The 13,085-nt window shown below is 33.2% G+C and overlaps 1 protein-coding gene across 1 annotated transcript; it reads right to left on the bottom strand.

Annotated features, from left to right (window-relative positions):
• Nucleotides 1–5,394: 5,394 nt before the first annotated feature.
• LOC124386796 (immunoglobulin lambda-1 light chain-like) lies at nucleotides 5,395–12,100 on the bottom strand. Its single transcript, XM_046850766.1, has 6 exons — nucleotides 11,956–12,100; nucleotides 11,544–11,854; nucleotides 9,328–9,373; nucleotides 6,516–6,833; nucleotides 6,311–6,418; nucleotides 5,395–5,814 (listed from the first exon to the last, which is right to left on the bottom strand). Exons 1-6 carry the CDS (start codon nucleotides 11,996–11,998, stop codon nucleotides 5,663–5,665), a joined length of 978 nt encoding a protein of 325 aa, XP_046706722.1. The 5' UTR covers nucleotides 11,999–12,100; the 3' UTR covers nucleotides 5,395–5,662.
• Between the last annotated feature and the right edge of the window lie 985 nt (nucleotides 12,101–13,085).

Here is a 13,085-nt window from a genome sequence, read left to right as displayed (position 1 = left end):
ATGATGTCATTTCCTGGGGTGGGGATTGTCCACCTTGGTAGCCACCATTAACTGGTGAGACTTTTGCATTTGCTTTTTTTTTTTTGTCTCTGTAGAGTTTCACATTTATACATATTCACCAGCATTGCTTTATTATTGAAAGGAAAACAATAAAGCAATAATGTAGGATATTTGAGATTAGTAGTAGTCCTGGGAACTTCCAAACCTTGTTTGACCATTTTATTATTGCCTGTGATTTTAAGGTTAACAAGGTCAGGAAAAAAATTGTAATCTCATATTCCAGTGCCCTTGTGTTATTCCTTGTCACTGTCACTTTTTTCTTGCTCAATATGGATCTACAGTAAATAATTAAATAAAAACTATATTAAACCTAATTCAACATTTAGATTTCTGTATGTCAAAACAGAATATATTTATAATTTTTTTATTAAAATTGAAGACATCAATAAATTGCAATGTCTTATACGTTTTAAACAAATTGTTCATGAATAATAATTATTACTGCTAAAATATTGGAGACCACTCGGTGCAGCTGAGGTTGGCTGCACATGAACAGCCTAAAGATGTTTTTGCACTAGTATTTATAATAAAAGATCAAATCTGCTTCGGGCTGCCATTAACAGTTTTGGATTTAAGTGTCTATCAGTGAACAGCTGATAATCTTAAGAACAATGGAACTATAATGAATGGACATTCTGTGTCACCCAGCTGAGTCTTGGTTCATTTTAGAGTCTGGTTCTTCTCGAGGTTTCTTCCTCATAACATCTCCGTGAGTTTTTTCTTGCTATAATCACCACTGGCTTGTTCATTAGCAACAAATGTATAGGGTCTAATTAATGGCTCAAAAATGTATAGTTGCATCCTATATATTTTGCTAAAGCTGTTTTGCTATGCTATGCTATGCATAAATTAAATTGAATTAAATTGGAATGAAATCAAAAATGCTTAAAACACAGCATACAATTTTGGAAACAATACAATTGAACTAAGAGTGAATGTCACTGTCTTGTAAAATATAATAACAATTTTATACTTTGCTTTTGGGTGTGCACCACAACCACATAAGTAATGTCTAAATAAAGCCATTTATCGAAAATAATTAATAAGTATACATATATGTATATGTAATAATAATTTAATAGTTAATAAAATCTTCGAATTATGTACAATAATTGAACACTTGTACACTTGAACACTTGCTCTATAAATAAAATTATATTGATTGATTGACTTGTCATAGTCAGGAGATCTTTCCTTTATATATTATTATATATTGATTATCACTTAGACTGTTCACTGCTTAGTCATGCTGTGTAGTTTATAGATGTTTGGTGACAGTAGAAAGATATAAGGTTTGAGTAAATGGAGTAAAAAGTCTCCTGTAGGGTTTTTGTATACACTATGAATACCTACTGCCACTGTGGGTGCTTCTTTCCCAGCTGGCACAGTAATAAACCCCTGAGTGAATTTCTTTGATTGTTTCAATCTTCAGCTCATAATTATTGGACTGGGGCTGAATCCTCACTTTAAAGTCTTTTGCTTCAGGGTGGCTATTATCAAGAACTGGTTGGCTTCCTTGTTTAACATATAGGATTCTTTTGAGAGCTTCACCGTCCTTCTTTTGATACCAGTGGACGTACTCAGTGTTTAAATCCTTCACTCTGCAGCTGAGATGCACAGTCTTGTCCTTCTCTTTTGTCATGGAGAGATCGCTTTGCTCCAGTGTCACTTTCAGAACAGCTTCTGTAAATAGATTATTAACAGTCATTCAAGATATTTTGTTTTCTACTTCTTCTCTTTCTTATATTTTTTTTCTCTTTATTATTTGTATTTTATTGCAGTGATCTGATACATACCTGTGACCAAAGAGAAAAGAACAGCACATACGACTAATAACATTTTGATATTTTTGTAAAATAATAAATAAAAGACGTTCAGCACTCTGTATTGCGCCTGCTTTACATTAATAAGTACTGAACAAGAGTTTTCATATATTAAGTCATGATGTCATTTCCTGGGGTGGAGATTGGGCCCTTTGTTAGCCAGCATTAACCCAGACTATTCGTTGTCTTATTTTGAGGAAAAGAAACAATACTAATAATAATATACGATATTATTTAGCTATTTATCAATTCATTTGACATCATTTCTTTAATCTAGTTAAATCTTGATCTCATTGTAAACTGTGGTCCTCATTCAATGCCGTAATTAACCCAATCACATTTTATTATACAAATTAATTGTATAGACTCTGGTATCGTGCTGTCTTTTACTGCCACATTTGTAAACAGCGTACACAGACTGGTGTGCAAACAAGTTACAGCCACTCCTAAAATATTAAAATTAACAGAGAAATTGTGTTTCAGACATTTAACACAAGGGGGCAGTAGTGTTTAGTGTATTTAAAGGATCACAACTTGGTTACAGAGCCCATACTAACCACATGCCCACATTGGCTTTGCTGTACAATTGTGCTGTGTAGGTACAGCACGATATTTCATTCTAGGAAATTAACCACTGCCTGTTTTACTCAGTTACCTGATAATAATAATAATATATATCCCCAAATGAGGAAACCCTCCCTGAGATGCCACCATCCTTTTCTGGGTCACACCAAAGAGTGTGATTACTTTTCTATGTCTGTGTACTACAGAGTTGAAAAACAGCCATCTGATTATCAAACTGGTGTTATTAACTGTTTAGACTTGAGTGTAAACTGTTTTAAGCAAATCCAGCCTTTAGGTTATCCAAGAAAGAATACAGTCATCTTTAAGGTACGGTACCCAAGAGACCTTGAGCAAATCTATGGTGACCTTTAGGCTATCCATGTGGGGCCATCCTTAGCAGCAGTGAGTGAACACTCCAAGCACAAGTGACATTAGAATGGATAGGCAGGTCTGGAGAACATAACCAATGATAACTCAATTTTAGAGAATAGAAAGTGTGAAAGAAGGAGAGAAAAAAGAGAGCGGGAGAGTGAAAGGAATAAAAAGAAGAACAGAAGAAGAAGAAAAACAGAACACAGATTGTTAGCTGTGCTCTTGTCCTATAATGTTTTAACATGTAGTGTGTGCACAGAGGGCACAACTAAAGATCGAGCCAGGTAACACTGACATGAAGGCACGCTTTGACATACATTTACCAGCAATCCACCAACAATAACTAAAGTAAGTACAAAAGTGGTGACGACACCCAAACATTCCAGTTTACCCAAACACTTAATGCCTACAAACATTAAAGATCTGTGCCATTATATTTAGTAAAAAAGGATTGACTAAACAAAATATGTTTTCAGCTGAAAGACTGGGATTCTGTTGCATAACTTTGAGGGTTTGTAAGAGAAAGCTGTTATCCACCAACCCATCTGCTGGTTCTTCCTGGCAATCAAGACACCAACAGTGATTAGCTGTGGATATGAGAATCTTTTCTTAAAATGAGAAATTGCTTTTTTGCAGGCATGTGCATGTAAGCACCACAAAGTCAACCAATTCAACAATACAAAAAAACATTTATCTTTATCTTATGAAAATGTCAGACACAATGGTTCAACAACTTTACTCTTTTATCTATTTTTTATGTAAAATGTATGATGTCCACTGAAATGTGTAAAAATAGGAGGAACTCTTATTGTTAACTGACAAATCAGTATTAGGTTTGTAACAATTTTTCCGATGTCAATCTAATCTGATGTTTGATGCAATGGTGCAGTTGTGCTCATTCTGCAAGGTCATATATAACAGCACAGAGACTACAAAACAGCAAACAGCCTAACATTAGCTGGCTAACCATAATAAACACTGTGGTTAAAGGAGACTGCTTGAATGTAATCTCACAGCATGCAGCTTGTGCAGAACTGCTTGTGCAGGAGGTGAATAAATGCACCGCAAAGGCTGACAGTAACAGCTAGAATACAATGTAGAGAGCAAAACATCTGGTTTAAAAGCATTTTTTCTGGCTCAATATATTAAGAAATTACACATTATATATGCTTATATTTGGTGTCTTGAAAAGATAAATAGAAAAAACTAAGCAAAACAAACAAACAAACAAACTATATATATATATACTATATATATTTTTTATAAAAAATGTTTTTTAATTTTATATTTCATTTAATTTATTTTAAATATATATTGAATATATGTCTTTGCAGAAATAATAATAATAATAATAATAATAATATTAATAATAATATTAATAATAATAATAATAATAATAATAGTTGTACAATCACAATCATCTAACTTAATGTTATATAATTGTGATTATTTTCAATAATTAATTTTTTATAATTTTTTGAAGAATTTGAGGTTTTTCTTGTTACTAAAATATTTTATATAATCCGTTTGTTTTTTTGTTTTTTGTTTTTTTTACCTTAGATGCATAATCAAATATATCAAACTGTCGAACCACACATAATTTTATTATTTCTTTTATTTCAAGAATCATCTCATATCACTGAGTCCAGGTGCATCTTCACTCTTGAACGGTCGCTTAGCACTAATAAAGGAAACTGCACCTTTGAACACTAAATATACTTAAATATGAAAATATGTACACTAGATTTACAGAAAATGACACATTCTGTAAATAAAAATAATAATAAATCTAATATTTGACAGTAGGTACAATTTGGATGAATACTAAATAAATTATACAAAGCAAGATTTATTTTTCCAGTCAGGTTTATTTTAATAAATATCAAATATATCACACTTGTTTAATAAATATTTGAGTGTGATAAAAATTTATTGAATACGGAATAAATTAAAGAGGTGAGTGAGGAAAATAAATTGTGAATCTGCTCTTCTGTAAGAAATAAAAAGGTTATTCTTTATTCTTTTTTTTCCCCTAAAATAATACAAAACAGCTATTGTTTAAGAAGATTAATTTCCTGCTTTTTTAATGTTCAAGATATGAGAAATTAAAATCTAAAATCTACAACTATACATCAGAATGTTTCCAAACTAGAACCATATTAGTAAAATAAGAAATTTACTAAGAACTGTTGATTAAATTAAGGTTCAGAGAATCACACAGATACATCCTGTACGGTTAATAGCTCATCAGCTCAGCAAATTGTGGTGAAGCTGCAGTATGCATTTCATTTCCAGTAAACACATTCAGCTACTGTGTACGTTAACATAAAAACCCACCACGACCACACGTTCCTCCCACACCAGTTTCCATTTTGCAAATAATAAAATTCATAAACATGCAATAGCAAAGCAAACACTGTTTATGGATTTATTTACCAAATACAGTACCTGGTATGAACAGCATTGCAGATATGGATTAATGTAGGAAAAGGTACTCATAATGAATTATATGGAAGGCTTTGTGTCTTTTACAAAGAATTTTTCATTAAAAAAAAAAAAAAGAAAAAGAAAAAAGTTGATTTTTGTAGTAATTTATTAATGAGCATCTCAGTCATTCATACAGAGTAAAACCCAAAGATTAAATGCTATCATAATTAAAGCACTAAACTATTATTAACTAATTCAAAGAAAATAAGAAAAGTGTTTTGTCTGAAGACTTGATATAAAAATGATTGCCTGTTATGAGGAAATAGTGAAATGAAAAAAGTTTTTATCAGAGTAACTAGGACAAAAGTTGCATTAAGAAAATAAAACTCTTTCAGTTTGTTGTGCTGATGGTCTAATCAGCGTGCCTTGCTTCGGAGCATCTTCTTGTTTGCGGCGTTTCTTTTATACAGTAAAACAGAGACTGTGCAGAAATACAGCACATTTTTCAGCAGCAGTATCACATATGTCACACTGAACAGATTCAGACTGTGTTTCAGTTCAGTCACACCTGCACAAGAAACACAAATTAAAGATTAATGAGCATGGGTTCCCTTTTTGAGTCTGGTTCCTCTCAAGCTGTCTTCCTCATACAGTCTCTGAGCATTGTCCTTGCCATTGTTGCCATTAACTTTTTAAACATATAGGGACAAACATATAGGAAGTAATTTATAATGTGAAAATGTATTATTGCAATTTTTTAAATAATATAAAGCAATTCATTGTAGAAAGTGGGACAATTTGAGTGAAAATTATTAATTATTAATATTAATATTCTCATCCCATCTATATGTACTGTATGTATCTTAACTTTAAGTTAAACAACCAACACCATAAAGGATCCTTCAATTTATTTCTCTGGTGAAACCCAACAATTTTTCTTCCTTCAGAAAAAAATATTATTTTTTTAGAGCTGTTATAGATCCAAATGACCCTTAAGAGAAAGCATAATCTGGCATAGAAATTATTTACATATACAATACAATGGAGAGTTGTTTTTTTTTTACCATATGTAGGTTTTTCCATCTCTTCCACTTCCTCCTCTTTCTCTGCTTGCTTTTGTTCTTTTGCCTTTGGGGTTGGACAAGGTTTAACAGTAGCAGGTTTCTCGTCATCTAAATAGTAGCATAAGAAAAAAGCATTTATATACAAATAAGACGGATTAACCTGAGAACAATGTGTTTAATAATTTAAGAGTAATAATTTAATTGCCTTGTTGCTGGGATCTTGGAATGTCAACACTCTGTTCTTTGCTTCCGTGTTGAACAGAGCAGGTGAATTTATTGGTCTTGGCTTTCTCTTTGTTTACGATGAGCATGCTGGTTAGTTTGACCTCCTGACCCTCGTCTCTCTGCTCCAACTTCTCATTATCGTTTAGATCCACTTTTTTTCCACTCTGATCTTCCATTTTCCAATTGAATTTCACCATGTCCGGGAACATACCTCTGGCCTCGCAAAGCAACACGCGATTTTCACCTTGTGGCCTGGACACTGGGTATGCGGACACTTTGGGACTTACGTACACTTTATCTGTTTATTTATAAGACACAAAATATAATTAATTAACAATTAAGTGAAAAGTTTTTTTTTCATGAATTTACCCCATGATGACCAAATAAAATAAGAATTCTAGAAATGTTTGTACATTTTTGCAAATAAAAAAACGAAAATATTACGTAAATTACCATTCAGACCCTTGAAAATTTGTTAATCTGCTTCCCAATTCTCTTGATCATTTTTGAGATGTTTTTACACCTTGAGTGGCTTCTACCTGGAACAGTTTTTTGATTGGACATGCTTTAGAATGGCGCATACCTCTCTATAGATGGCCTCACAGCTGCCAGTGCATAGCAGAGCAAAAACCAAACCATGAGGTCGAAGGAACTGACTGCAGAGCTCAAAAACAGCATTGTTGCAAAGCACAGATCTGGAAAAGGTTACACAAAAATTGCTGTGGCACTATACATTCCCAAGTGCACAGTCGCCTCCATTATTCACAAATGGAAAAAGTGTGGCACAACCAAGACTCTTCCCAGAGCTGGTCACCAAACTGAGAAGGGGGAGAAGGGCCTAAGTAGGAGATGAGACTGAAAACTCAATGGTCACACTTTCTGAACTCCAGAGATCCTGTGTGGAGATGTGATGGGTGTTTTTCTGGGCAGCTGATTAGGTTTGAGGGAAATTGTATGGAACAAAGTACAGACAGATCCGCAATTAAAAAAAACCTGTTCTACAGCACTCAGGACCTCAGCCTTGGCCGAAGGTTTACCTTCTTACATGGCAACAGCCCCAAGCAAACAGCCAAGACAACACAGGAGTGGCTTAGAGACAACTCTGTGAATGACCTAGAGTGACCCAGCCAGAGCCCTGACTTGAACCCAATTGAACGTTTCTGGAGAGACCTGAAATCCTGAGTTTGTAATTGTTGCCAAAGATCCCTTAACTGAGTATAGTTATGTATTATTTTATATTCATTTACTTCTGAATACTTTTGTATTTTTGTTTTTAATTTAAAAAAATTTAGACATTTCTAGATTTCTTTTTTTTTACTTTGTCATTACGGTTTAATGAAAGTAGATTAACAAGGGGGTAAAAAAATCAACCTGGACTATTGAATCAGGCTGCAACATTAGTGAAGAGGGATTGATGAGGATCTGGATACTTTCTCTCTCTCTCTCTCTCTCTCTCTCTCTCTCTCTCTCTCTCTCTATATATATATATATATATATATATATATATATATATATATATATATATTCTCTCAGGATATATCAGGAATCATGCTGTTCTATGCATTTTTTAATCTATATTTTAATGCTTTTTTTTTTTTTTTTTTTTACAAAACTTTACTTGTATATTTGAAATTCATAAGGGTTTTTTTTTTTTTATCAATTGGGTTTTTAATATTTTTATTGTTTTGATTATAATTCAGATACAATTGCTACACTAATGAAGCCTGTTTTATAAAATGAACTTATTTTGCCTTGGCTTGTTTAAATCCTGTCCTTACACTTTTACACTTTATATTTTTGAGACACATGCATGTTCTTTTTGATTATATGCAACAAACTAGGTAAAAGAGAAAAAAAAAACAGGAATCAGACAGTAAATTAATGGAAGAGATTTTATTCAGATGAGACCAAATTTGACATTTTTGTCTATAACAGAATACCTTTGGTAAGACAAAAAAATCTAATTTAAGATGTTTACACACTGCCTCACACACACACACACACACAGTCAAACATGGAGGTGGAAACTTAATAGTTTGGCTTTGTTTTGGAGCAGGGAATTTTATTCCATACTTCAACACCATACAATTTAGTCTGGACTGCTCTTATTGGAACCAACTTCACCATACAACAAGACAATGACCCGAAGTATACATTAAAGCTCTGTAAGCATTATTTAGGGAACAAACAGTTGACTGGAGTGTTATCTATCATGGAATGACCTGCCCAGATATTGCACCTACATCCTATTGAACTGCTCTGGGATGAACCGGATCACAAGGTCAGAAAGAAATATACAATTAGCGAAGAATAATTTTGCCAAGTTTTACAAGAGGAGAAATTAATTACTCTATTCGATTGCCAAGAGTGTGTAAAGCTGTTATTTATGCAAAGAGAGGATTTTCTAATAAAAATAAAGTTTGGCATTTGTATATTTATATATTCATTTGGTCAAAGTAAATCTTCATGCTGTTAAATTACCTAGTTTGATGTATACAACAAAAAGAACACGTATCTCTCAAAAATAGGAAGCTTAGGACAATTACATGAAGTGCAAAATTTTTTGGTTTGACCTTTTAAATTTTGGGGGTTTTTTTATTATGTAACTAACCATAATTATACAATTACACAATAAGAAGATTTTTCTTATTCAGTTTTTATAAATCAGTACTACTGGCAATTATTGATTATGATTATGTTTAGTTTGTAGATTGGATGTTATATAGAACATTTTATTTATATACATTATATATTGAATAACAATTAAGTAATGCGTGGAAACAAGGTCTTACCTGCAACATACAGTCTGGTGCCTGAGCTGAAGACTTTTTCATTCTCCACAATGTTACACACAAGAACAAAAAGTAGCAAGTGCTGGACATATTTTCATAGCTGTGTGAGTAGCGCAAGCTATCCCATCAAGCATATTTATCATTCTAAACAAAAAGTGTAAATCAAAGCAAAACAAATATGAATTTTTAATGGTCATTTCAGATGTCTGGTGCTAAACAATGTGTTTTGTTAGAAGGCTGAGACCGAAGGTGGAACAAATGCACCACCTTCATCTGTAAGTCTGTCCCTGTTTAACCATTTGATGGCAAAATTAAATGATGTCTAAATTTGACAAATCTTTAATAATTCAAAGCACGTAACATGCAATGAAAAACTATTAAACACCACAGATATTTGATTGTATTATATTTTAAATCTTATTTTATTAATTTTTTATTTAGTTGCAAATGAATGTTAGATCATCTTCATTAATGATATCACTAGCTCCAAATAAAACTTCCGGGAGCTTGATAGATTGGCTTCACAATTCAGTACATGTTGCACAAAATTTGAATACTTAGCTTCCATGGGGTTTTCAAACGTGGCATTCCAGCTAGCAGCAATAAAGCCCACTGGGGCAGAAATCACACTGCTCCATCCTCGGTGCATGAATATTCTCAGTGGAGAAATACAGGACAGTTATTGTCACAGTTTTCATGTTTTAACACCCAGATGGTATAGTTTATAAATACTCTGCATACTATTCAAGATCAGCATACAATAAAACAAACAAAAGCAAAATATAAGTGCAGGCAATGTGTTTATGATCTAACAAACAATTCCACTGCTAGATACAGTATACTGCAAAGATTTTTAGACTCCAAATATGCACCCACTGCTTAATTGAACGTGTTTGGGTTAATTATAGAATAATCTTCATTGAGGTCACTAGTTTATTTTTTCCCTAAAGAGTGTCTAATGCAGTTCTCGCTCAATGAGTTATCAGTTGTAGCTTCAGGTCACAGGTCTTGTGTTGTCCTTTGGGATTATATGGTTAATTATTGTGATAAAAAATTTTTAAACAGACCACATGAAAATAAATTCAATTCATTCATGTGGAAAAATAAATAATGTGAAATTGGAAATATGTGTAAGAAATGTTTTTTTTAAATGTCAGAATAATTAATAGTAAGAAAGAAAAAAAAAAGATTCTGAAAAATATAACTGATAAATATAACACTGATAAATACAACACTGATAAATATAACACTGAAAAATCACAATATAGTATTTTTCCAGACCTGACTAATTTCAACCTGTGGATGGAGTTGTTTTTGATTGAAGACCACTCTGATTCCACATGGACAGTCTAAAGATCCATGAAGTTACTCTGAAGGGTTAAACCCAAAACCCATGAAGATGTAATTGGACTGTAATTAATACAGAGAGAGAGTTTCCATCAGTGAATACTGTAATTAATAACCTCAACAGTGATAAAACTGTAATGAATGGATGTGGAGAGTAGGTTCTTTTTTGAGTCTGGTTCCTCTAACGATTTCTTCCTCATACTATCTCAAGGAGATTTTCCTTTTAAACTGTTTCCACTTTCTTGTTCATTAGAGATAAACTTAGAAACTAAATTATAAATAAATAATTCATAGTAATTAATGTAATGTAATGCTTTGGGAAAATGTCAATTGTTAAAAGTATTATAAAAATAAATTATATTTAAAAAAAAAACATTACCTTATGTAAGATGTGAAAACATGAGTCAGTGTTGAAAATCAATTGTGTACATTTCATAATGTGATTATTACTTCACTTCGATGTCGTCGATGATGTGATTATTATTTTTTGGTGAAGAAAGTGATCATTTGCTATGGGTGTCTTTTGTCAGTCATGTGATTATAATTTATTGGTGAAGAAAGTGATCATCATTTTGCTTGTGAATTATGTCTTTTGTCAATTATGTGATTATTATTTATTGGTGAAGAAAGTGTTGGTGTACATTTTGCTTGTGAATGAAGTAATGTCATTTGTCAATCATGTGATAATTCATAAATCAGTGATCAGTGATTCCTTTATTTATAGATGAAGTGAATTATTCGAATGTATTATTTTGCATAGGAATAAAGTGATCATGATTTCCCCTGTGAGGTTGTTTTTGAGGTTTGTCTGTATGGGAAGGAAGTGCTGGGTTTTTGCACAGCTGGAAGGGGTAATGAGTAACCGTGTCGCCCCTGTACAACGCGCAGTAGTAATTTGCGGCGTCTTCCTCGATAACACCTGTGATGGTCAGGGACAACGTTTTGTCTTTTTTCCCACCGCTAAATCTACGGGAAAATTCTGTTTCGGGTGTGGCTGTTGAAGCTCCAGCTGCAAAGTGCAAAATGCGCTGGAGGGCTTCTCCTGGTTTCTGTCTGTACCAGTGAATAACAGTGGAGGAGAGTGAGATAGACCCGTCCACAGTGCAGCTGATGCGCTTACTCCTGCTTTTGCGGGCCAGTTCCCATTGCGCCTGCTGCATAAACTGTGCACTGATGCAACCTAAAAATAGCACAAAAATATATTACTACCCTTAAGATAATACAATGAGGTAAATTATTTGAGCAAAGTTTGTCAGTGAAGTTAAATCGGTGTGATCTCACCTATTAGAGACAGCAGAAAGCATGTAGTTGATATATTGGACATATTGGTTCAATTTTGGGCAAAAGACCTCACGAGTGTGTTCATGAGAATGGCTTTAAGAGTGCAAATGTAAGGCTGCTGCTACATATAGTGCAGTGGGTGGGCATTAAAAACTCTGCTGAAGTTTTGGCACAACTTTATTTCAGCAGCACCCACAAGCGTGTGTGTGTGTGTGTGTGTGTGTGTGTGTGTGTGTGTGTGTGTGTGTGTGTGTGTGTGTGTGTGTGTTTGTGTGTGTGTGTGTAATTTTGCAAAAAAGTAGTTGTGTTCAGGGAAAGAAAGAAAGAAAGAAAGAAAGAAAGAAAGAAAGAAAGAAAGAAAGAAAGAAAGAAAGAAAGAAAGAAAGAAAAGCAAATAATGTGTATTATTTCTAAGCAACTATGTAAAGACAGCTAATTTCCCATGTGCACACCCTCCAGATCAATTGAAAAATAAATTAATTTTAGAAAAACATCCCTTTCAGTTTGTAGTTTGTATTTTTATTTGCAAGCAGCCTTAAACAGCTGTGACCACATTTTGATGCTGATTCCCACTCGTGCCTCTAAAAAAAACAGCATGGCCATGTTGTGAAGAGAACAATTAATTATTATATTATTATAGCTGGTATGTGTAAGTATTATGATTGTAAATAAGAAATAATGTGAATAAACTAATAAGTAAGTAAATTCGTAGTAAAAAGGTAAAAAAAAAAAAGTAAATGAACTACCAGTTGTTTTTCTTCGATATCACACACATCTGCCATAACATTAAAGCCTCCTGCATAATATAGTGTACATTGTGCCATCAAATACTAGCGAAGTATAAACTCTTTAAAACGCCTCTAAATGTGTACTGGGGTATTTGACAGCTAGACATTAGTAGTTTAGCAGCAGATCCTGAGTGCTGTAATTTGTGAAGTGGGGCCTCCATGGAAAAATTGGAGGCTAAGTCAACACCTTGAAGTCTATGTAACACTCCTAAAACCGTTTCTTAACATTTGTTGCAGTGTGGCAAGATGTAAGGCCACAGCATTTCACACAAAATGGTGTACTTGGTCTGGAAAAATGTTTTTGCAGTTGGTACATGTCAAAATAAGAAGTGAATGCCAGGT

Source organism: Silurus meridionalis, chromosome 6 (assembly GCF_014805685.1).
Source record: "Silurus meridionalis isolate SWU-2019-XX chromosome 6, ASM1480568v1, whole genome shotgun sequence".
In the NCBI taxonomy this organism is placed as follows: Eukaryota; Metazoa; Chordata; class Actinopteri; order Siluriformes; family Siluridae; genus Silurus; species Silurus meridionalis.
This window is presented reverse-complemented; position numbering and strand designations above follow the sequence as displayed.

What these genes read in the sequence shown, in the direction of transcription:
- LOC124386796 (XM_046850766.1), bottom strand. Translation starts at nt 11,998, where the DNA reads ATGTCCAATATATCAACTACATGCTTTCTGCTGTCTCTAATAG. An exon ending in CACCAGACTGTATGTTGCAG is followed by an intron (nt 6,834 to 9,327) that starts GTAAGACCTTGT and finishes ATAAATAAACAG; the next exon opens with ATAAAGTGTACGTAAGTCCC. An exon ending in GATGGAAAAACCTACATATG is followed by an intron (nt 5,815 to 6,310) that starts GTAAAAAAAAAA and finishes TTTCTTGTGCAG; the next exon opens with GTGTGACTGAACTGAAACAC.